Source organism: Ostrea edulis, chromosome 9 (assembly GCF_947568905.1).
Source record: "Ostrea edulis chromosome 9, xbOstEdul1.1, whole genome shotgun sequence".
NCBI lineage: Eukaryota > Metazoa > Mollusca > Bivalvia > Ostreida > Ostreidae > Ostrea > Ostrea edulis.
In genome coordinates, this window is record NC_079172.1 from 58,154,290 (window position 1) to 58,181,504 (window position 27,215).

The following is a 27,215-nucleotide window of genomic DNA, read 5'->3' on the forward strand; positions in this document are numbered from 1 at the left end:
ATTGATGGTCACAGACCATGCATAATCACTGATGGAAAATATTCCTTTCAGTTGAGACATTTACTTGCATGTGTCCTCAATTAAAAATTTATGGAAAAATGCTACGTAGGATGAATTGAGTGAGGTTAAAGCCCGGAACGGACATAGTTTCTTGTTTGCGTAGGATGGTAATTGGCGAATCCGTAGTGAAGGATTTGACAGAAACATACCGTGAGTAAAATTACAGATCATCTGAAAGATCAACTGAAAGAAGATCAGATAGAAGTATTTAAAATTATTAACGCCAGACATGTCAGAGTCCATGAGAAGGACTACCAGGAGGGTTAAAAAGCCACTATCGAATAAGGCAGAGAAAACTCCAAGAGACGGGAAAAGGTCTGTTAGTCTGCCACCAATTACAATGAAAACGGACAAAACTATGTGGAAATCAAATTCTGTTCCAGGTTGGCATAAGCGACCTAGGAGTTTAGAACCTGCGGGGGACACCTTTAGAACAGGACGGTCAAAAAGTACCAACGGCAAAACAAAATTGTTTAAGCCATGTACCACTACCCATAAAGACGTCTGGTCCATCTACAATGTTAAGCCTAGGCTTCCAACACCATATAGACCGGAAAGCTCCGTGTCAAGGACGTCCAGTCGTGCTTCCCGTCCAGGGAGCAGTACCTCCAGAATCCAAGAATGGCACAAGGGGTCCGTGACCGCTTATGACACCATCAGTCAAAGAAGCATGCGTGCAGATAATATTGTTAAAAAATTTGTTTCTATTACCAATAAATTTGACAGAGACGCTGAAAAGGCCAGGAAAGAAAAAGAACGCAAGAGCAGAGAGCAAAGACAAAAGTTTTTGAAGGATTTAAAGGAGAGGAGAAAAGATTTTGCCATGAGGAACTACAAACGTGTTGACCAACAGTTTGTCACGCCAAAAGTTCTAGAATATGAAAAGGATGAAAGAGACGGTTATGGTCTACCTCAGTATTTATTATTGGACATCAAGTACCCCACATCTAAAAAGAAACCAAACTCCACCAAAACTTCAAAAACTCAAACTCCGAGAGTTCAGAAGCACTCGCAGCTTCCCCCAAGTACATATTACGGTGTAAAAACGGAGGACAAATCTACTCGTCAGAAAAACACTTCCACCAATAACACTCGGTTTGTGAGTCGTCCAAAGAATTACCAGGAACTTTACAAAATATACTGTATCCCTGGACCTAATAAACTCAGAGACTGGGCCAAGGAGGAGAACGCTGCTCTGGCAATAGGTAAATCAAAACTTAGCGTGCATTGTTTGTCTTAAGATTCAGATTTACTCCCGAAATTGAAGTCACGTAGTTATCAAGGGAGTAAATTCTACCGGGTGGCTGATATTCGTATTGTAAGGCAATATTGTGCAAGCTATTAAATTTCAAAGGTATTTTTTACGTATAGGATCTAGTACACACGCATTGTGAAGTATAAAAGTATATTGTTGTCCCTTTTGACATGGAAATCGAGTGCTATATAATGGAAATGAAGACAGTTATTACTGGCACGCTATCCAATGACAATGTTTTTGACAACAACAATAATTAAGCAGCCAATTTCAAGACTACATGCAATTACCCCAGTGTCGTGGTTTTACAATTTATCGACCCCACAAATATTCATCAACTTGTTTATCAAAATGTTATGAAAATATCCATTCAAAATTAAAATGTTTACGGGGCGAAATGAAAGAAGTAAGATTAAATGTAAATAAATTGAGATTAAATGTCGCGTAAGAAGCTCTGAGGTTTGGATATATTGATTCAATCGCCTTATTTGACTAAAATGTATTTTGAATTAAAATGGTGTAGTCGGTAAGCGGCAAGGAAATAAAAGATGTAAAATCGATATTTCAGACACATTAACGCTTAGTTTATCTATTAGTTGAATCTGTTGCATAGTTCCCGTTGATTAAAAAGAATATTTAATGCATTTCTTAAAACATATATCATATCACATTACATGGTGCATGATGCGTTAATATTTCGATACCACAATTTTAGATAAGTTGTATATAATTGAGTATTTTCACATTTTCAGCCTACAACAGGCGATCGGGACATTCGGACAAACTTAGACCTAACCTCATTCCGCCCCTGAGAACGAATGGTTACAAGTCCCCGTATGTTACCAGCAACAAACCATATAGAATGGTGTCAGTTCATTAAAGGAAACTCCCAGCCTGTGCATTTCAAATCCGATAAAAGAAGCTTCCATATGTTTCTTCATGGATTCTGGCGACAGTGTGTCCAACGAGTTGCCAGAGTTTGATGGTATACTCTGAATTTTACCGGGAGGGGGGTGCCTAAAGAATAATACATTAACTGTGATACCGTTAGGATATATCCGGTTCATGAAAGGACCCAGAATGTTTTCCCTGCTGGAAGTTTTTAAAAAATATTATTTAAGCCCATTTTGTTGGGTTTTTTTCTTTTAGGTTTTTTTTTTATTTTGTTCCTACGGACCCAATATATACTCAGGAATACCAATTACAGATTGTAGTATTTTGCAGTTTGAAGTACATAAAGATAAAGCAAATATAATATATATTTTACCAAACTTGAAGGAAGGGAGAGAGTCGGACCCTTGGTTCCCCTCCATATCCGAGCATATATGACATAGCATCTACCAATGGAATAAAGATGTTTAATTGAAAACGAAAAGCCGAAAAAATCTCTTTAGTGTAATGAATATCGCACATACGATTTATGTTTAAAAGCATGGTGGTGATATCCTGAAATTGTATCCATTAAACCCAACCCCTTGTAATGTTGGCATATTTTTCACAGAGTAAATTAGAACAATATCACATTGTACAGAATCGTAATCTTTGAAACACTGATTGAATATTTCAGCATTAGCATATTATATTATAGATAAATTCAAATTTAAGTTTTTTTTTTATATATGTTAGAATCCCGTTTTTGTTTTGTTGTTGAGAACAACACAATGAGATCCATTCAATAACCTCTAATTAATCAAGCTGGGTTTTTATTTTTATTTTATATGTTTGACCCCCATCCATTTCTATCGAGAACTACACACGCACACACACACACACACACACACACATATATATATATCTATATATATATAATATATATATATATATATATATATATATACGTTTAGATAAAAGCCTATGATTGATCATGATCATTTTGATGTTAATCTTAAACATTTTAAAATTAGTCTACTCATTTCCAATCAATAGATCACAAAAATGAAATTAAGATAATCCACCAAAGTTCGTAATCTCATGTCAATGAGATGTGACTTTGCAAGATAAAACAAGGACGTCTGGGATTAATGGGCGGCTTATTTCATGTATTTGTACAGACTCGAATTTTCTATGTCCCAATCTAACTGATAGGGACGTGCAGCTGAAATATGTAGCATTTATGTGCTTTGTAATATTTTACTACTCACTACTGGTTCTTTTCATGGTTTCATGTCGAATTCCCTTATCACACAATTATACTCAGATGTAGCACAGTTCCATAAATATCCATGAACACAAATGGCATGCACGGTATATATAGATATGGAATGTCAAACGTTGCAATATTTGAACTTTAACATTTGTATTGTATACATATAATTTGTTGAACAGCTCTCTCCTAGATTTACATTTCATTTGCCTTTGATAATTTTACAGTTAATTGTAAACACCAATACCTCCAGCATTTTCTGTATGGTACATATCAGTCACTGTGATTATCTCCATTAAATTCCTTCATTTCTGTGTTCACCCCGTTTCGTTCTCACAAATTTCTTGGTACTCGAAAAAAGACTATCGTGTACTCTAACATACCATTATCAACTAATATGTTGACGGTGCTACCGTTAGGGTGAGCTCAGGTACATCCCATCTTTACCCAGAGTTACCGTTCTTTCCACTCACACATACAACTGTAAGGAACGATAACTCTGGTTAGAGATTGATGTACTTCTACACGAGAGGATCCAGAATTTGTTCTCAAGGCATTCCGTTCCTCCCATGTAATTTTTCCAGGGGGTGAAACTGAAAACTCGATGCGAGTACTAGTGGTTTTACTATTTTTTTTAGACGCGTTTTTTTTTTTTTTTAGATTTGTATAAATCAATCTCCTTCGCTCAATCAGATCCACCACTGCGTCAATTGTACAACGTTGCGTCATATCTCCGGTATTGCCTCATTTTCGTAATGTTTGCTTGTAAGAGTTATCGTTCGTGTGGGACGGTATATATAAACTTCTAGCTGCAATAATGTAGCCCTATCCATTTTTTTTTTTCAATTCTGATGGTTTCGGGATAGGGCTACAATTCCATAGGATCTCCGTAATGGTGCAAAATAATTTTATGAATAACCGATAATAAACTCTGTGTATTAGTCCCAAATGTTGTTTACACCTAAAGGAGTACCAACTTTGTGCTCGGGCATGTCTAATAAAGGTGTTTTTCATTAAATATAATGTACAGCATGCAAAATTCTTCGTCTGCTCCGCCATGCTTGTTATCGCGAGATCTCGTAGGTGGATCTAATGAAAGCCTAAACATTGACAATCAGCGCGAAAATGTAGTTACTCGAGCCACTTCGACAAAGAAAGGAAAATCATATTGTTGCAGAAAGAATTTACACTCTGCTGTTCGGTTTTTAACTTGATATTTAATTCAAACCTTTTCAATACCGACGAAATCGCTTTCGCCTCCATACTTGTCCATTGATGTAAATACTACCTTATATGGCATATGCAAATGACTTGACAATCGGAAGTTGAAACTTCAGTACATCAAACATGGCGCACAAATATGAATCGAGAAATTGGAATTTATCGAAATTGTTGAAAACGGTAGAACAGAGCCTCACAAATCTAAAGTTGAAGGTTGTAAATTTATATATTGACTAAGAAACATAGAATATCATTTTATTTACGTAAAGAAAGTCAGGAAATGTTTAGAATGAGCACAAATGTTGCGGGAGTGAATCACTCCCGCATTTGCACCATTACGGAGATCCTAAGGAGTTGTAGCCCTCTCTCTCCCCCCCCCCCAAAAAAGAAAGAAAATCAGAGAGGGCTACATTATTGCAGCTAATAAACTTCCGGTAAAGAGCGCTCAAATACAAACATAAACATTGGTAATGATTTTTTTCAACATTTTTCAGAAGGGTACTGTGGTTTTCAAATTGGAAAAAGTTGTCGACATTTTGGTCAAAGTGGGGAAAACCATTATTATTGTAAATAAGCTAAATATATATGCCCAGCTATATATATATATATATATCTGTAAAAGTTGGAGAGAAAATGTAACGGACCAGACCGGGATTCGAACCCGGGCCCCCTGAATCTCTAGTCAGGTGGTCTACGAACTGAGCTATCTGGCGACCGGCGATCGAACTCCTCCCTCCTTAAATGTCTTCACACTTGAAAACATCAACCCCAAGATCTTAATCCACTGGCAGGCATTTTCACCGGTCAGTTCCAGGGGCTGGTCTACACCACCAAATGTAACAGGAAGGGAGAAAATGCAACCGACCAGACCGGGATTCGAACCCGGGCCCCTTGAATCTCTAGTCAGGTGGTCTACGAACTGAGCTATCTGGCCACCGGTGATCGAACCCGGCTGACCTCTACATTCCTCCCTCCTTAATGTCTTCGCCCTCGAAGACAACCCAGATTTTGTTTTGCCCCTGGTAGGACTTTCACCTGCAAGTCCAGGGGTGGTCAACGTCACCAAATGTAACAGGAAGGGAGAAAATGCAACGGACCAGACCGGGATTCGAACCCGGGCCCCCTGAATCTTTAATCAGGTGCTCTACCAACTGAGCTATCTAGCCACCGGCTATGGAATCCGGCTGACCGCTTCATATCAAACAAGTTATCAAACACAAATTGATATCATTCTTCCTTTATTTTACATTTTTAAGTTTCTTTTCTTTAAGCTCTTAAGTTCAACTATTCTTTCTAAATTATCTAGAATATGATATGTTCACATAAAACTTATTTTTTAACAAAAATGTTTTCGCCAGTTTTTATTATTGGGAAAAGTGCAAGTTAAATTGGGGGGAAAATGATAATTTTGGGGATGGAAATGGGCTGATATCCGGATCTAAAATGAATCTTTAAAAATCTCTGATTGTATATGAATTCGCTTATCAATACATGTAGGCCTACAGGCTTGCCATTATCTCCTAACACTACCGTCAAAGACATCACGGACTTCCAAATATCGCAAAAAATACAAACATTTCTTCTAGTAAATCATTTGACCGAAAAGCTCGCTTGTGTACATTTTTTTTTCCATTTATGCGGCATGTTAAGGTCTTATATCCCTTCCTGCGTAACGGTTCAAAATTCTATTATCAAATAAAATCAAAATCTTAACATATTCTCCCACTACACTTGTGTGTAAAAACATGCCTTCAATATAGCCCCATGCGAACTGAAAACGCAGAGCTTCAAATGATTTTGTTTACTGATGTAACCAGTGGAAGGTAGACTTCTCCTCTAGCCCCCCCCCCCCTTTTTTTTTTGATAAACATAGTACGCTGACTGAAAAAGCAAAGATAACGAACAGCCATCGATCTTATATATCCTACGGAAAATACAAACGTAAGTGTATGGCAAAGACGTTCCCTGGAAACACCAGAGGTTATAATCACTGAAGTGAAGGTCTAAACAAACACCAGAGGTTATAATCACTGAAGTGAAGGTCTAAACAAACACCAGAGGTTATAATCACTGAAGTGAAGGTCTAAACAAACACCAGAGGTTATAATCACTGAAGTGAAGGTCTAAACAAATACCAGAGGTTATAATCACTGAAGTGAAGGTCTAAACAAATACCAGAGGTTATAATCACTGAAAGTGAAGGTCTAAACAAACACCAGAGGTTATAATCACTGAAGTGAAGGTCTAAACAAATAATATTGTACGGTTATCACCATCGTCGCAAGCCACGACTATTGTCTCCGAAACTGACGATGGAGAAGCTGAAATTATCCCATTTGTCATAAAGATGAGTTGTTAATTACCGTTAATATCTACTTTCAATACAATATTGTAATGATTCCGGATATTTGAGGTACGACCATGCGGAGTTCTCAATTAGTCACTTTACATCACGTGATCTCATTTGTGTATAAATACCGAGACTCCGCAGTCGTCAGTGTCATTCAGATAGAAGACCCAGCCAAGTTGAGAGGACGAGAGTATGGATACTAATAAAGTATTCATGGTAAACAATTCCTCGCCTGTTCTTACAGTTAGAGAGTGAATTTGGAAGGCCATCAGAAGTCTGGCCTGCCACGAAGAGGTTGACCTCCAGTAAAGAGGCTAGCCATAGTTTGTTTTCTTCGGTGTCGTCCGCATTGGCTGAACAGACCGTCGTCCAGGCCGCTATACTCATTGTCCGTCCTGAATAAGGCATCCTACAGTGAGTGTAGTGGTTGAAGGGCTACCACATATACTGTCCGTCCTGAATAAGGCGTCCTACAGTATATGGGGTAATCCGAGGGCGACTGGGCTCTACATTTTGTTAAGTTAGCACTACCAGTTATCGTTGCTTGCCTCTGATTGATATAGTGATTCTCTGTTTGATGATAATTAACCTAGATAAGGTTAGGACATATTTGTATATTTTGGCAGTCCACTAAAATCATACCAATTAGTTTAAATTAGTTATTGTTGAATACCCCAAACCCTGGAATTGACCAGGTACGATCCCAGAATTGAATGTAAATACGTTACAATATCTAGGTAGACGACTCTGTGGTGTCTTTTATTTCGGGTTCACAGGGATATATCAAATCGACATGTGAATGGAAATTATTATACGTCGTCGATACATCTAAATGACGCATTGAAGACCACAGCAAGAAATTTTTTCTTCTCACGTAGAATGTTTTGAATAAATTCTGCTTCATAGGAATATAAAAACAGGTCAGCTAACAAAGCACAATTCATGTCCATGGTATTTCTAATAGACTGTTGGAAGCTGATCACCAAAGACTACGAAGATTTTGTCAATAAGGAACTCCAGCATATTTTTTATTTTAACTTGTGCGTGGAATCAGAGTGATGTTTAACAAAGTAATTTTTTGAATGACTGATCACTAGATATGAATATTTTCGTTTTCCATTTTTGTTGAAGAAGCAAGTTCTATGATGTCAAAAAGTCTAGTCTTTAATTTATCGTAAGGAATGGTCGTGTAAAGTGATGAAAAGTCATACCTTTCGATGTTCTTGATTTCAGAAAAGTTTTGCGATTTCAAAGTTTCAAGTTTCACCTTCACAGCTTTTAATATTTTCGTAAGGAACAAATATTGGGGCCTGGTAGAACACTTACTGGATCCAGCAATGTATCTTTGTAAGGGTTTTTATGTAGTTTAGGAATCCAGTATAGGTACGGTAACTCATATTCATCCGACCCATTGACCGGGATATTAAATGTGTCTAAAACTGAAGCATGGTTTTGAAAAAATTCATCTTTTGAAAGGGCAGCTAGAGTATACGTACGATTACCAAAAGTGGAATTAAAGTTCGTTTGAAATACAGTTAAAATAATAATGAGCCTTACAAACAAAGATAATGTTGTTACAAGCTTTGTCACCTGGAATCAAAACATATTGCTCATGTAATCTATCTAATTCTTTTATCACTTCTGGTTTACTAAACACAGAAGGATAGATTATGCGTACTTTAGTTGTGATGTGTCTAATGCGGGATTTTAATATTCCTATCATACTTTTAATCCATTCTGACAATGTATCAAGTTCTTTTTTTCTTTCTTCATATTTAGCCCATCGTCTGGCATAATCTACGACAGAATTCATTATAGAGATGAAGTTCTGTCGCCAAGTGAAAGACCGAAGTTCTCTGTATTTAGGACCTTTTAAAATAAATGATTTGATGTTCTCATTTTCAACTATATCAACATCACCAGTAATGACATGTCAACATCACCAGTAATGACATGTCCAGCTGGACTATATATCAACATCACCAGTAATGACATGTCCAGCTGGACTATATATCAACATCACCAGTAATGACATGTCCAGCTGGACTATATATCTACATCACCAGTAATGACATGTCCAGCTGGACCAGTTGAAAAAAGACGAAGAACAAGAACACATAGATGGATTAAGTATAAGATGGTTTATATCTAGGCACTGCAAAGTTTGTTTATAATTTAAAAATTTCGATTTGTAGGAAATACAGGGCGTAGACTTTAAGTTGAAATAAGTTGGAATACACGACTGAACTCATTTTTTTTTTTTACGAAGAATGTTGCTTATGTTGACGACATCTATTCTTTTGTTTGTAACTTTGAGCTTAAGGAACTGGCGGCATGATTCGGAAGGAGTATCATCCATGACCCGTGGTGGCTTAAAGAGTCTGTGATTGGCAACATACATAATCATAGAGTTCAGTCTATATTCAGATGTTAAAAAAAAACAAGTCTAGACTAGCTGTGGCTTCTTCAAATAACGTATGTAAAACTCTCAAGGGAACTGAGTAAATTTTGTGCGAATATGATGTGGACCTAATTGTTTGTTGACATAAGGTAAAAGTGAATCAAACGTGATATCATTTATACTTGGTATTTTATATGAACGATGTCCATGACTGCGTTTCTGTCTTTGAGTATTAGGAAAGAGTCCCATCACATTCACATTATTTCCTTGTGGACTAGTCAAATTTCCCACATCTTATGCATCATCATTGCATCCATGTGGAAATGCAGTACCTAGAGTACTGATCCAGTGATGTTCTCTTTGTCTACCAAAAGGGGTTGGATTATTTGTGTGATGGTAATTTTTCTCACCAAAATCCTGACCTTCATGGACTGGTGAATTAAAATGATTGTAAAGAAGTTGGTTATCACCATTATTAATTTGAAATATGTGCCCCGATATTCTTTTATTATTAATAAGTGAATCCTTACATATGTATAATAGGTCAAATCATCAAAAGTTTTGGTACAGAAACTACGTCCAGTGAGATTTCTACTAAAGGAATTTCTAGTGATCAGTATATCACAAGTTTTACAATTTTTGACAGAACATTTTGAGATCAAGCAAATGGGATCTGAAAAAGAATCATAAAAAATATCTCTTAAAGGAACATAACAGTCTTTAATTTAAGAATCTTCGTTTCTGTACCAAAGCTGACTATCTGACGATTGTACATATAACAAATCTTTGATATCTCGAAGGATAATCCGAGGGACACCAACCAATCTGTTAGAGCCTGTGCCCCTTATAGACATCACAGAGTGACACCTTTTTATACTGGGCGACGTGTCAGCCAGTATTGTATCGTAATTGTTTATATTCACGAAAGAACATAGTATCCTCGGGGACAGAATGTCCACCAGCAGAGATACAAGCTCGATGATTAAATGAAAGGTGAAGATAACGAACAGTCATCAACCTCATAACTCCTATTAGTATATAAAATAGAGAGTTGGGCAATCACGGACCCCTGACACATCAGAGGTGGGATCAGGTGTCTAGGAGGAGTAAGCATCCCCTGTCGACCGGTCATACCTGCCGTGAGCCCCATATCTTGTTCAGGTAAACGGAGTTATCCGTAGTCAAAAGCAGTGTACCAACGTCAAGACCGGCCTAACAATCGGTATGAAACACGTCAGACAGCATTTGACCCAATGATGCGTTGTATTGGCAAACTAGATCGTTATAACGACCATAGAATTTGCGTAATGCTGACTATAAACAAGACTGTTGAAATCCCTGCACCATCAACTTGTTTGTCAGTAGCTTGTCTCGATTTAAAAACTGACCATAAGCAAAACAAGCTCTTCCGTATCGAATAAGTTGAAAGATATAAACACCATATGCAGGTGCTAATGGAATATTGCTACAAAACTATGGGAAGTTGACGATGGAGAAGCTGAAATCATCCCGTTTGTCATAAAGTTGAGTTGTTAGTTTGCCGTTAATGTTTACTTTCAATAAAATATCGAAGTATGAAGCAGAAGTGGACGACTCTGTGATGTCTTTTATTTCGAGTTCACTGGGAAATATCGAATCGACATACATGTATGAATGAAAGTTATAATTGTTAATAGATAATAGGTTGTCGAGATATCTATAAGTCGAATTGAAGGCCAAAGTAAGAGATTTTTTTCTTCTCACATAGAAGTTTTTGAATAAATTCTGCTTTATAGTAATATAAAAACAGGTCAGCTAACGAGGGAACACAAATGGTGTTCATGTGAATTCCAACAGACATGTGTAAATGAGAGGGACCGCCGACTTGTGACATGTTCTTTGATTTGCAATCATGGCTTCCTCACCGGGATGTCTAGAAAGCAACTTCCGTTGTTAATGACACATACATGTACGAAAAGCACTGGTGTTTGCTAATTCTCAAAGAAAACAAGTAGGTGCAAGAATATAGCTATGTCAGCTACCTAAATAGATTACACACAATCAGACTTTGGAGGTCGATGTTTATTGCTCTATCTAAATGTAGTAGAATAGATAGTTCAGGAGTTCAGTTTAGCAGTATTTCTTAGACATAATGTAAATGTTTATGTGATGTCATATGCTGGTTAATTGTAACATAGGGTCAGCTGACTGAACGCCTTCTCTGATATCATAGATTGTTTTTCTCTTTTAAATGGAAATTGTTTCTTGATTCAACATTTCATTTTTAATGTGTCCTTTGTAAGTAGTGTACATCTACAGTTACTGAGGATATGTAGTGGAACTTAGAATATCCCTCCCACCTACAATGTCATAGAATATCCCTCCCACCCACAATGTCATAGAATATCCCTCCCACCTACAATGTCATAGAATATCCCTCCCACCTACAATGTCATAGAACATCCCTCCCACCTACAATGTCATAGAATATCCCTCCCACCTACAATGTCATAGAACATCCCTCCCACCTACAATGTCATAGAAGATACCCTCCCACCTACAATGTCATAGAAGATACCCTCCCACCTACAATGTCACAGAATATCCCTCCCACCTACAATGTCATAGAATATCCCTCCCACCTACAATGTCATAGAAGATACCCTCCCACCTACAATGTCATAGAATATCCCTCCCACCTACAATGTCATAGAATATCCCTCCCACCTACAATGTCGTAGAAGATGCCTCTCTCGGTATTCATCTTATGTAAAACCCCGTACATTTACTGAAATATACATGTTCTATGATTATAAAAATGATACTATAATGTATTTTATTCCGCATAAGGGGCGAGATCAAAAGTTCAATGTCTGACAAAAAACTAAATTCACATAGTTTTCACCAAGACCCCCTCACCCCATTGGTTCGTTCGGGCATGTTAATGGTATGGAGTATGTTTTAACCCTCAGACCCTCTTATCAGCAATGAACTCGTCCAGTATAGTGCTAGTTTACACATACAATTGTCTATCTTTTCCTATCAGTATAGTGCTAGTTTACACATACAATTGCCTATCTTTTCCTATCAGTATAGTGCTAGTTTACACATACAATTGTATATCTTTTCCTATCAGTATAGTGCTAGTTTACACATACAATTGTATATCTTTTCCTATCAGTATAGTGCTAGTTTACACATACAATTGTATATCTTTTCCTATCAGTATAGTGCTAGTTTACACATACAATTGTATATCTTTTCCTATCAGTATAGTGCTAGTTTACACATACAATTGTATATCTTTTCCTATCATTTCGTAAAACGAACACATCGGTTTATATGATGCTCATCTCTGTATTTTAACTTTTGAAGATTAGGTTAAAGTTTGGAGAATGTTTTCTGGGACAAACGTTATTTTTAACAAGATGTACTGTGAGCAATGCTCACTAAGAATACCCCCCGCTTACCCCAATCTCCCAAAGGGTGTTGTTAATAGGTATAAATTACCTCTTTCCTGAGTGTAAAAATATGGTATGCATTTGTAGAAGAAAATGGAAGATATAGTCCGAACACAAATCCATGGCATAAACCTATAATTTTGACCTTGAGATCAAAGGTCAAGGTCATATGGAGGTCATGAATGTACATGACACATCGTCTCATGGTGATACACTAATGTGTCAAATATGGTATGCCTATGTCAAAGAACAAAGAAGTTATGGCCTGGACACGAATCCATTGTAAAAAAAAAAAAGCCTTTAATTTTGACCTTGAGGTCAAGGATCAAGGTCATATAGAGGTCATGAAGGTACTTGACACATCGTCTCATGGTGATACACTCATGTGTCAAATATGGTATGCCTATGTCAAAGAACAAAGAAGTTATGGCCCGGACACGAATCCATTATAAAACCTTTAATTTTGACCTTGAGGTCAAGGTCATATGGAGGTCATGAAGGTACATGACACATCGTCTCATGGTGATACACTCATGTGTCAAATATGGTATGCCTATGTCAAAGAACAAAGAAGTTATGGCCCGGACACGAATCCATTATAAAACCTTTAATTTTGACCTTGAGGTCAAGGTCATATGGAGGTCATGAAGGTACATGACACATCGTCTCATGGTGATACATTCATGTGTCAAATATGGTATGCCTATGTCAAAGAACAAAGAAGTTATGGCCCGGACACGAATCCATTGTAAAAAAAAACCTTTAATTTTGACCTTGAGGTCAAGGGTCAAGGTCATATAGAGGTCATGAAGGTACTTGACACATCGTCTCATGGTGATCTACCTGTGTGCCAAATATGGTATGCCTAAGTCAAAGAACAAAGAAGTTATGGACCGGACACGAATCTGCACAGACAGACAGACGGACGGACGGACAGACAGACAGAGTGATTCCTATATACCCCCCAGAACTTCGTTCGGGGGGTATAATAAAACGAGTATGCGAAGGGGTCCACGCCAAGTCCTTACAATATATTCATGCGCACAGTACGTGATGGCCTAACGAAGTTCAACCCCAAAATGTAGAAATGGCCATGAGAGTTTTCGAATGATAAAACCCAAAAGAGTAAATATTGCTGTTGTTGACCTCGACACCAATTCCTTCATGATGTTTACTCTGTTATATCAGAAACATACAGTCATGATGTGTACTCTGTTATATCAGAAACATACAGTCATGATGTGTACTCTGTTATATCAGAAACATACAGTCATGATGTGTACTCTGTTATATCAGAAACATACAGTCATGATGTGTACTCTGTTATATCAGAAACATACAGTCATGATGTGTACTCTGTTATATCAGAAACATACAGTCATGATGTTTACTCTGTTATATCAGAAACATACAGTCATGATGTGTACTCTGTTATATCAGAAACATACAGTCATGATGTGTACTCTGTTATATCAGAAACATACAGTCATGATGTTTACTCTGTTATATCAGAAACATACAGTCATGATGTGTACTCTGTTATATCAGAAACATACAGTCATGATGTGTACTCTGTTATATCAGAAACATACAGTCATGATGTTTACTCTGTTATATCAGAAACATACAGTCATGATGTGTACTCTGTTATATCAGAAACATACAGTCATGATGTGTACTCTGTTATATCAGAAACATACAGTCATGATGTTTACTCTGTTATATCAGAAACATACAGTCATGATGTGTACTCTGTTATATCAGAAACATACAGTCATGATGTGTACTCTTTTATATCAGAAACATACAGTCATGATGTGTACTCTGTTATATCAGAAACATACAGTCATGATGTGTACTCTGTTATATCAGAAACATACAGTCATGATGTGTACTCTGTTATATCAGAAACATACAGTCATGATGTGTACTCTGTTATATCAGAAACATACAGTCATGATGTTTACTCTGTTATATCAGAAACATACAGTCATGATGTGTACTCTGTTATATCAGAAACATACAGTCATGATGTGTACTCTGTTATATCAGAAACATACAGTCATGATGTGTACTCTGTTATATCAGAAACATACAGTCATGATGTGTACTCTGTTATATCAGAAACATACAGTCATGATGTTTACTCTGTTATATCAGAAACATACAGTCATGATGTGTACTCTGTTATATCAGAAACATACAGTCATGATGTGTACTCTGTTATATCAGAAACATACAGTCATGATGTGTACTCTGTTATATCAGAAACATACAGTCATGATGTGTACTCTGTTATATCAGAAACATACAGTCATGATGTGTACTCTGTTATATCAGAAACATACAGTCATGATGTGTACTCTGTTATATCAGAAACATACAGTCATGATGTGTACTCTGTTATATCAGAAACATACAGTCATGATGTGTACTCTGTTATATCAGAAACATACAGTCATGATGTGTACTCTGTTATATCAGAAACATACAGTCATGATGTTTACTCTGTTATATCAGAAACATACAGTCATGATGTGTACTCTGTTATATCAGAAACATACAGTCATGATGTGTACTCTGTTATATCAGAAACATACAGTCATGATGTTTACTCTGTTATATCAGAAACATACAGTCATGATGTGTACTCTGTTATATCAGAAACATACAGTCATGATGTGTACTCTGTTATATCAGAAACATTCAGTCATGATGTGTACTCTGTTATATCAGAAACATACAGTCATGATGTTTACTCTGTTATATCAGAAACATACAGTCATGATGTGTACTCTGTTATATCAGAAACATACAGTCATGATGTGTACTCTGTTATATCAGAAACATACAGTCATGATGTGTACTCTGTTATATCAGAAACATACAGTCATGATGTGTACTCTGTTATATCAGAAACATACAGTCATGATGTGTACTCTGTTATATCAGAAACATACAGTCATGATGTGTACGCATTTTTTTATTGTGCGAGTTGCGGATCACTTACATTAATTTTGAGTCGACAAAATGGTAAAATTAAAATTGTAAATGCTTTTAGAATTATTTGTTATTTTTTTTTATTGACGATAAGGAGAAACTAGATAGGAAAAACGTCTAGTTGTTATGACCCCCCCCCCCTCCCGTTCTATCGCTCTCATATCCTCAACACAGCAGCAGACATTTTAATAACTTTAGGACGATTACTAAATCATGCAAAATAAATATTCATTTCTACTTCGGTCATGTTAAAATCATTGATACGCGGCACAATGCACTACACTGACACACACATTTGCACAAGGGATGGCCACGTGATGCAAGCAGTATTTCATTACTTCCATGTTTAATTTCAAAACTCTTTCCAGCAGACTCATTGCTGACATCTGAACCATATCTGCATATACATGCTTCACTACATGCATTTTCTGCTTGACCACTGTACACGGCTGTAATGGTCAAGTTTACGCGCTTATGAAAAGTACATGTATGCACACGTGAAGCATTGAAGTTTATATCCCCATGTTTTTTTCAAAACTCAAATTTATTTCTTTTCTTTACATTCTACTTTCATTTCTGTCGGAATTGCCAGTCGTAAAATCAGACGCACTATATCAATCAAAATTCATACGCGAACGTTTATAATACATGTACCACCCATCAACCAGTCGCACAACTGTTAACCAACTGTACACCATCCAAATTAAAACCATCAGCCAACCATACAATCATCATTTAAACTTACAGCTGTCAACCAACGGTACAACCGTACGTGTGTGCGTGCGCGGGCATGCGTGTGTGAATTTTCTGTGCTATGGTTGATTCATATTTACACTGTAAAGTTCATGGTTTTAGCAAAACAAACTACATTATCACCAGCAAATATGGCAAAAAAGCTGTATACATTATGTGATAACGCTCATAAATCTATAAGAAATATATGATTTATAAGATCTTATTTTTTAAAGAAATGTCTCCAGTATAACGGGTACAGGCATTTTCACACGTTAAGGCTTTTCCTTCCGTTACTCATCTTTACAACCCATGGGGTTTCGGTGTGTGGAGCGAGTAGTGAACCAGAAACCAAGCTATCCATGTTACGCATGCACGCCCTACAAATAATACATGTAGCTCGATCCACATCAACGTTTTTATACTACATATATGTATATAGGTAATCTTCAAATGGGGTCCGTCCCGCGGGGATCCGGGTTGGGGCGGTCCTTTGGATGAGACCGCAAAAACGGTGGCCCTGTGTCACAGCAGGTGTGGCATGATAAAGACCCCTCCCTGCTCAAAGGCCGTAAGCGTCGAGCATTGGCCTACATTTTGCAGCCTTTCACCGGGAAAGGTGACGTCTCCATATGACTGAAAAATTTTCAAGAGGGACGTTAAACAATATACAATCAATCAATCAAATGGAATCGAGTTACCTTTTCGGCAATGTAACACTAAGTAAGTGAAAATTTATTTAATCTTTATGTTGTGTAACAAGTGAAATGGATGTCCCACCGGCGGATCCACGCCTATATAACTACACCATCCCCCAGAAATTTCACAAATCTCTTCTCCCTAATAAAGCGCTCAGTTACGTCATTTAATCATCTGATACAAGGATCCGTGGCTCTTCATACGTAGACATCCGCTGTAAAATGACAATTACCCTGCGCATCTTTGAAATGTTTGAAAGCTGTTGAATATATAAGGATTGTGACGCTATCTCTATAGAATGATAAGTAATGTTCGTGCTATCAGAAACTAAACACCTAAGCCTGCTTTGGGCGTGAAAACACTCCACGCAAATACTTTAATCCTAAGGAAAATATTGCGCGAGATAGAGTGGATCGCTCCCTGTCATTCAAGTGAAGTCTTTTTGCATTCCATGCATTAAAACCGTTTAGATTAGGAAACAAAACATCAACTTGGTCATTAAAAGACAATTTATGATAAAAGACAACATTTTCCCACCACGACTGTAAACAATGTTTTATTCATGCAGTCGTAACAAAAAATAAAAAATGCCGAAAATAGTGTCTTTGTCAACACAGGAGCTGGCGTTGCTAGAAAAGTAGAAAGTCGCTGGAAAGTAAGCGGGGAATATTCAGAATGACGAATGCTAAAGCGGGGAATATTCAGAATGACGAATGCTAAAGCTGGAATCGGAGCACAAGACACCCCGTACCTATCAATAATTAACAGTTACTAAGAAATAACTTAACATACTTTATCACATCCATCATAATAAAACATCATAAGGTATCAAACAGCTTTACCTTACTGTTACAATTTAATTTTGAAAGGTACATGTACGAAATGTCTTGTGGTGTATAAAAAATCATATCAGAGTCTTTAAAACACAAGCCAAATTGAGAGATAATAAATTGCACAATGGTTCGTCGTCATTTTCCAAACCCGAAGGTATGTTTAAGTCGGGATCGTTTGTCAAGCTTACAGCTACACCCGACCCGAATGCGCTGAGTGTAAGATTCCCATAAATGTGTTAGTTCCTTGATACGGCCAAGAGATGTGTCCTTGATGACCATGAGGCATCCATTGGGGGCGCGGCGGAGGAACGTTAAATGCAAGATGTTTTCCTGACAGGCTCCGTGTGCTGAAAAACAAAATTTGATCCATGCTATCGAACGTCATAAATATATAATTTACATGTACTTCGGGGAAACACTTGTTTGAATGACGATACGGTTCTGTTACTTACGATTTCGGTTCACTGTTAAGCATGGTTCTACATTGCACACAATTTCGTTGATATAACGCGGGAATATTTCTTCCCCGAGGTCTGTCGTAGTCACACATGATGTACAAAAATTGATGAAACCACTTTCAGTTTGGTTTCCTCTGAACTGACAGGTCGGCGTCTGGGTGTCTGCAAAATTGTGTATGAAATATATGGTCAAAAATTCAGTCTTCAACACTTTTTTCCCTTGCTCTAGAGCTGCAGATAGATATACAAGTCCTGTGAACACAATGTGTAATTTACATTTTAAATTGTATCATGTTTACGTATGAAAGATATGGCCCATTCTGGTTGTCAATGTCACTGGAAGGGGCAGTTTGTTTTTATTTTTCAAACATTCAAGAATGGTACTTCGCCTCTACATTCTGGTGTCAACGATGCTATTAGTAATCGCAAAAGACGTCCCCCCTGGTCAGATCCAGTTCTCCCTGGCCAGATCCAGTTTGTTTCGTTTGTTTTACGTCCCTTTCAGAATTTTTCACTTTCACTGATACTTCACCAGCTGTAGGTGAAGTACCACAAATTTAGACCTACATGTATGCTTAGCGCTCAGGCCTTAGTTCTTTGACATGCCAACGCCTGTCACAGGACCTCCGTTTTAATGTCATATACGAAAGATCCGTGATTCTCACTTCTAAATACCAAGCGTTTGGCGAAGGAGCAATATGTTTACTGCCTATGTTTACGTCTCAGGGTTTATGGCTCGAACTCACGACCCCCCCCCCCCCCCCCCCCCCCGTTTACTAAGCGAAAGCACTACCACTGAGCTACCGCGATCGGTCCCTGACCAAACCCCGAATAGTAGAATATGAAAAACTACAAATTGAGACCTAATAACAAAAATGTCAGCGGAGAAAGGAAAAGACAAACCCCTCCGTCCAGTCTGGCTCCCTTCACACATTCCCTGTCTTCGAAGCAACAGATTTTTAGATTAAATTAAAGTGAGGATAGAACTGACCAGTCACCTACACACACGCGCAATCTGTGGTGACAAAAAGTCACCATGATTATAACAACATGCCTATCTAATTTCCTTTTCAATATCAACAGTTACCGTTTAGGGCATTGGTCGTACGATGAGACATCCCATGTACACAAGATTAATGCTAATTCTCTTCAGCTATTTTTTTTTATCAACTTTCAGAAATTATATATATACACGTTACATTAAGATCTGAATTTCTATTGCATACAGTTTTCGAAGTCAAATGTGGAATTAAACTCACTGCGAGGGAAATTCCAAAATTGTCTTCTATGTAAAACTCTGAGTGTAATTTGTACCCCATTCCAAATTTTGCATACATTTTATGTTTATAATATAAAACCGTAGAAAATCGGCTAAAACGAAAATATCAAAGGCACGAGGGAAACCAACTAGATCTAACCCCAGAAAATTTCACCGCATGTTCAAAGGCCCTAGGACTAAAGTAAATACAACTCAAATGACAAATGCTCAATAGTGGTTGTGAAAGTCTATCGCTTTAGAATTTGAATCTATTTTTACTTTTATTTGCGGATGATACTGTTATTTTCTCAGAAAATGCTTGATACTTTAAAGTCATACTCAGATGACTGGAAATTAGAGGTAAACGTCAGCAAAACAAAAATGGCAGTTTTTCGAAATGGTGGTAAAGTTAGAGATTTTGAAAAGTGTTTTTACAATAATGTTGAGATTGACATTGTTGGCGTATTTACGTATCTAGGTGTTGATTTTAAATACAACGGTAAATTTGACTGTACACATTCTCTTTGAGGAGAAGTGTGAAAGAGAATAATTTAAATGATGATACTACACTTTATTTTATACATATGTAAGTTCTGTTCTTCATTATGAATGTGAAACATGGGGATTTCATAAAGCCCACATATTGAGCAAGTACATGTAAATGTTTTGAAGAAAATTATATTGCTTCAAAAATCTACAAATAATTTAATGGTTTATTTTGAATTTGGCAGATGTCTAAAGGAAACTTCGAATTTTGAAATATTGGTGCAACTTGCTTAATACAAATAATTGTATATTAAAAACATGTTATGAACAATTGTTATGTGAATACAATACTCACAAGGAAAACTGTACAAACTGGTTGAATGCAGAACTTTAGAAAAGAACTTTATTGCTTTTCTTGTGGAACAGCGTCTCGCCGATGCATTTATTTCATCGAAATGTATTTTATATAAAGAAATAGTTGATACGTGTACATAGAGAGACACCTGTATCTTGTGAAGCGATTATCACACAAGGAAAAGTCATTACAATGCAAATATCGAATTTCTGCACATTCTTTGAATGTTGAAATTGGAAGGTACAAAAATTTACCTAGAATTGAACGCAAATGCTCATTTTGTAACTTGCAGGAAATAGAAGACGAATTTCATTTCGTTTTGATATGCCCAGCATTTTTTGATTTACGTGAAATATATACCAAACCTTATTACTATAAAAAAAAACTTCCTTTTTCAAACTCGTAGAACATTTCAGTGTATATAACTTTAAAACTATTCATAAGCTTTGTCAGTATTTATTGAAAGCTATAAAACTATTCATAAGCTTTGTCAGTATTTAGTGAAAGCTATAAAACTATTGATAAGCTTTGTCAGTATTTAGTGAAAGCTACAAAACAAATAGAAGCACTATCTGTTAACTGTCATTAATGAGGTTTTTTTTTTTTTTTTTTTGGTCGTTGCTTAGATTTACTAGTTTCTAAACTTATTTCTCTGATAATATATATTTACATATTGTAATAATTCTGAATCATCCGCCATTTGCCAGTATTGTACCTATGGGCCACAGGGCTCCTTTGGTTAACAAATAAACAAATAAATATATGTCAAAGGAAAGAGTTATTGCGGTATTCTATGTAGCAAAGGGATGCTGCACTTGGCAAAAACCTTGTTCTGATTTTTTTAATACACGTAATTCAGAGAAAAACAAAAATTATACAAAAGACACCACGAAAACTATGTATGTATACAAATAATATTTGGAAATATCATCTAATCTTAAGATATTTTATGCTAAGATTTTTCAAAATTAAAGAAAACAAATTCCTCACCCGATATTTGGCGTCTCCACCTGTGATCCGGTTTTTTGACGAAATCGATAATTTTGGGATGATGGACTATATCATTAACATTTATAAAGTCTATTATGGCCTTTGGGTTTATTCCGCGTCTAATGATGAAATCTCCTAATTCTGAACTTAAATCATTCATTGCACTCTGGAATTGGTCCTTTTCCTCTGGCGACATCGAGTGATTCTGTTTGGGAACCGATTTTAAAAAGCTGTCCCATTTATTTATATCCGCTAGAAGTTTTTGCTTGGAAACCGGAATTTTAACATCTTTTATATAAATTTCCTGAAAACAAACAAACAGAAGTGATATCTTAAATTGATTCAAACAATATCTAATTATATGAATTAGCTGAAGCCTGTATTAGCCTAGCTTTTCCCTATTTTTATTTCAAAACATTGTTTTTAAAAATATTGAAACACGCACTAGGAGACGCAGAGCTCTGCTTTTGAACAAGGCGTGTATGTAAATTGTATGCTCATTAGCAGATTATATCTGTAAAATTGCTCTTTTGTTCTGTTGTAAGACTAATTTATATGAAACACTACAAGAAACAATATTTGCATGTCTTACTCTTTATTGGTCTTCTACTACTACATAGCTATAAACAACAATCTCTCCTCAACACCCCCCCCCCCTTCTAGTCTGAGTGGAGTGATATACAAGTGTATATACTTCATAATAGACATTGGTAATATTCTTTTGGGAATATTCTAATTGTAATACACATAAAAAGAATTGGATTTTTTCAATTATCTTTATCTAAATAATCATTTGTGGGTTACTACGTGGGCTGATTATTCATGTGTGGGCTATGTGTACTGCATGCTTTTTAGACGGGCTGATTATTCAATTGTGGGCTACAGGGTGATTCCTTCGTGGGCTGATTATTCAATTGTGGGCTACAGGGTGACTCCTTCGTGGGCTGATTATTCAATTATGGGCTACAGGGTGATTCCTTCGTGGGCTGATTATTCATTTGTGGGCTACTGTGTGATTCTAGCGTGGGCTGATTATTGTTTTGTTTTGAACATATTTTATTGATGAAATCAAAAGGATTGGGAACAAGTTCTGACAACTTACAAGTCCCTCTCCTAAAATATTACAATATGTCATGCAAGGTAATAATTAACAGGTATAGTGTACAATGATTAAACAAATCTACAAGTTTCTTCTATAAATTTATGAACAACTGAAAAAATAGTTATATTAGTTTGCAGAGGTAAATTGACATCACCGCATAATAACAATTTTGTATCAATATTAACCAAGTCAAGCATGAAAAGGCGATTGAAAAGATCATTTCTAGCCCTGGAGTAATTTTTACAAGCAAAAAAGAAATGATATATATCTTCATTAGTATGTCCACATGTACAAAACGGAGAATTTGTAATATTTAATTTATAAAGATCATAATTAAGTATACAGTTGTATCTTAGCTTTGTATGAATAATGTTGATATATCGTTTTCCAAAAGAGTAATATGATGGTGGTATTGTAATGTCTGTTATTATATTTTTGCGGAATGAATTGATTGAGATGGCTTCTCTGGTTTCTACATTTAATAAATTCCACTGTTTTACAGAGTCAGATACAAATGATTTTTTGAATAACTCTAATCTGCATTTTGGAATGTAAAACTTATCATTGTTTCTAGTATTATAAAGGGATATATTTTCATGTTTATGTGGAATAATTTCATTTAAATAATCAGGGGCGCTACCATTGCAAATTTTAAACATGGTAGTCATTTTTGCAATATAACGTCTACTTTTTAAAGTTAGCCAGCCTGTTTCTGAATAAAGGGATTCTCTAGATGCAAAAATAGGAAGACCAGTAACAATTCTAGCTGCACGTAATTTATTCATTTGTGGGCTACTGTGTGATTCTTGCGTGGGCTGATTATTCATTTGTGGGCTATGTGTATTGCATGATTCTTACGCGGGCTAAATAATTATATTTGGGATACTACGGATTTATGAAGAGTTACACGGAAACTATGGCGTCAGTGTGTAAATATTCGTAAGATCGAGAGTGCATGATGCTGAATGTTCTGAAAAGTCACGCGCCTAATTAAGCGATACGATAACTTGTAGTAGATGTTGGAAGAGGTTATTAGAAAGAGCTGTCGGCTTCTTGAAATTTTGATGATATGTGAATATGATCATTGTACATATTTCTGAAAGAAATAAGATGTCTAATTTTATTTTCAATTTTACATGATCGCATCTTGAAATGGCATGATTTAAGAAACCGGAAGGTATCAATACTCACCCTTACAAAATCTAGTCTAAAATTTAGAGAATTAATTTGACAATTCATATAAAGAGTAATTAAAAATAGATACTTGCAGTATTACATGCGTACATAGATGTGTCTATAGCAAATTAATTTCCAGTATTTATATGCAATTTATAATTTCATACAATTAATTGTTCAAAAAACTTTATGGTGTACACAACTTCATGAACATCATCTATCAAACTACTTCGGCAATAATTCTAAATACAGTACATGATACATGTGTGTATTTTAATGTATTATTTATAATAATGTATGCCGAGATTGAACTCAAGTTCCTTATTGCAGAGTGACTCGCTATGATTTCACTGAGACTTCTTCATGAAAATTAATGCTGATCAACATGTACAAGACATAAAACAGTTAAGGAGTTACTATACTGTCGTCCGTTCTAGCTTGATTTTGATAAAACTTACTATAAGCCTATAGACACGTCTAAGTATCTGTTTATCAAGAAACACGACAATCTAAATTCATTTCGAATTGCTTTACACTTAAAAGTTCCTGTAATGTACATTTTGTAATTTACCGACAATACATGTATCTTGATAATAGAGATTGTGTCAATTTAAAAAAAAAAAAAATACTGAAGTTAAAGGTAAATTAGCGTTGAATTTTCTTGATGATGTTACATGTATAAAACTATCTATGAACGATTCCTTAAACGTTTGAAGCCTAACCATAGGAATCCCTGCCTTACCAAGCAGTTGTCTGAATTATCGGAGATATATCAATCAAGCTTACTAAAATACGGAGAGGAAATGGTAAAACAACAAACATTTGTATATATATGTAGTACATGTATATATATGTAGTATATATATGTAGTATATATATATGTAGGGATATATATGTAGTGTATATATGTCGTATATATATATATGTAGGGATATATATGTAGTGTATATATGTAGTATATATATGTAGTGTATATATGCATATATGTACCTTCGACTGGCCAATTGGAAGAAGGTTAGGGAAATTGGAAAATGCACTTTGTTCGTCTGTCGCCATTAATGAGGGTCGAAATATTCCACCATTTTTGATAAAAAGTTTCATCAGCTGTTCCTGTGAAAGGGATGTTCGCCGAGTCCGGTCCTGGCCACAGGATACATGTGTTACTTGTACTGGAAAGGACAAAAATCCCCATGGCCTGGGGGTGGATTTTGCAGTGCTTGTAGATAGTGGAGCGATTGTGTAAGACGTTAATTGACGTCTACTTCGATGTGAAGACCTAACGTCTGAAAAGTATTGCGTACATGAAATTTAAAAACTGTCCAAGAATGTCCTTTTTCATTGCCGAATTAAAAACGTTATCAATTGATGCCAATTTAATGACGATATGTGAACCGATACATACATGAAACAAATTTTGTTTTAAGTTAAAGCAAAGATACTAAATAGTTTTGAAATTTTCATACCTTTTTCCCTCGAAGGATGTGAATGAGATGTTCCAGTGAGCAGAATAACACAAATAAATGTACGTAAAATCATGATCTACATCCACTGATTGTCATGCTTCACGTCACATTCCCTCTATATTCCCACGCTGAAGTTTTAACGTTATGCAACTGCATGGCCACTGCACCTCCGTTTTAACCCTTACTGAGTCCCCGACTTGGAAATGCGTTGCACCAATCACCAAGTCGGTACGTGTTATCGGTTTAACTAAACATAACCGCGGGTAGATGGATGATAGCTTTCAAACGACTAGCGGTGACCTTACGAGGGGTAAATAATCCTTAGGGCTAGGCGGATATCTTGGTAAATGTCTTTGAAATGGTAACCTCAATAGTGGTTACAGTTAAATTTAACACTTAGTTGTAATAAATGAAAAATCATCACCGCCGCTCACTCTTCAGCTTTATTCTAACCTTTGGTGAATCAGCTTCTTAGAAGTGATTAGGTTTTTATGTTACACATAGAAGAGAATACGACCAAGACAAATCTTTTCCTTCGTTTACAAAACCTAACTGTATTTTTTACAATTGTAATAAGTTATAGTATGTATCTGTATTTTTAATTCGTACACGTAACTCGTTATATAGCTATATTTTATACGTAACTCGTTATATAGCTATATTTTTATACGAAACACGTTATATAGCTATATTTTTATACGTAACACGTTATATAGCTATATTTTACACGTAACACGTTATATAGCTATATTTTTATACGTAACACGTTATATAGCTATATTTTTATACGTAACACGTTATATAGCTATATTTTACACGTAACTCGTTATATAGCTATATTTTTATACGTAACTCGTTATCTAGCTATATTTTTATACGCAACACGTTATATAGCTATATTTTTATACGTAACTCGATATATAGCTATATTTTTTTTTATAAGTAACACGTTATATAGCTATATTTTTATAAGTAACACGTTATATAGCTATATTTTTATAAGTAACACGTTATATAGCTATATTTTTATACGTAACTCGTTATATAGCTATATATTTATAGGCAATATGTTATATAGCTATATTTTTTATTCGTAATAATCTGTGGGGATCCGGGTTAGAATAGGTCCTCAGTACCCCTTAATTGTCGTAAGAGGTGGTGTGGCCGTATGCATCGAGTATAGGCTTAAATTTTGCAATCCTTCACCAGCAATACTGACGTCTCCTTATGAGTGAAAAATTCTTGAGTGGGACGTTAAACAATATAAAATTAATCAATAATTCATATGCAATACGCTATGTAGCTGTATATTTTATACGTAATACAACATGTAGCTGTATATTTTATACCCAATTACGTTATGTGGCTCTATATTTTATACGTAATACGTTATGCAGCTGTATATTTTATACGTAATATGTTATGTAGTTGTATATTTTATACGTAATACATTATGTAGCTTTAATATTTTAAACGTAATACGTTATGCAGCTGTCTATTTTATACGTAATACATTATGTAGCTGTATATTTCATACGTAATACGTTATGTGGCTCTATATTTTATACGTAATACGTTATGCAGCTGTATATTTTACACGTAATACGTTATATAGCTGTATATTTTAAACGTAATACGTTATGTAGCTGTATATTTTATACATAATACGTTATGCAGCTGTCTATTTTATACGTAATATGTTATGTAGCTGTCTATTTTATACGTAATACGTTATATAACTGTATATTTTAAACGTAATACGTTATGCAGCTGTCTATTTTATATGTAATACG

At 35.8% G+C, this 27,215-nt stretch overlaps 3 protein-coding genes and 1 non-coding gene across 4 annotated transcripts; 2 read left to right on the forward strand and 2 right to left on the reverse strand.

Moving 5' to 3' along the window:
• LOC125658922 (uncharacterized) lies at positions 1-3,778 on the forward strand. Its single transcript, XM_048890378.2, has 2 exons — positions 1-1,265; positions 2,068-3,778. The coding sequence occupies exons 1-2, from the start codon at positions 290-292 to the stop codon at positions 2,193-2,195; spliced, it is 1,104 nt and encodes a 367-aa protein (XP_048746335.2). The 5' UTR covers positions 1-289; the 3' UTR covers positions 2,196-3,778.
• LOC130050573 (uncharacterized) lies at positions 2,255-16,260 on the forward strand. The gene is made up of 3 exons (XM_056150797.1): positions 2,255-2,300; positions 14,095-15,841; positions 16,239-16,260. Exons 1-3 carry the CDS (start codon positions 2,255-2,257, stop codon positions 16,258-16,260), a joined length of 1,815 nt encoding a protein of 604 aa, XP_056006772.1.
• Positions 5,773-5,845, reverse strand: Trnaf-aaa (transfer RNA phenylalanine (anticodon AAA)). The gene has a single exon. It is a non-coding gene; the product is annotated as a tRNA-Phe (tRNA).
• Positions 16,261-17,841: 1,581 nt separating the features above from the next.
• LOC125658924 (uncharacterized) lies at positions 17,842-25,582 on the reverse strand. The gene is made up of 5 exons (XM_048890381.1): positions 25,423-25,582; positions 24,950-25,242; positions 21,682-21,985; positions 18,587-18,754; positions 17,842-18,481 (listed from the first exon to the last, which is right to left on the reverse strand). The coding sequence occupies exons 1-5, from the start codon at positions 25,493-25,495 to the stop codon at positions 18,270-18,272; spliced, it is 1,050 nt and encodes a 349-aa protein (XP_048746338.1). The 5' UTR covers positions 25,496-25,582; the 3' UTR covers positions 17,842-18,269.
• Between the last annotated feature and the right edge of the window lie 1,633 nt (positions 25,583-27,215).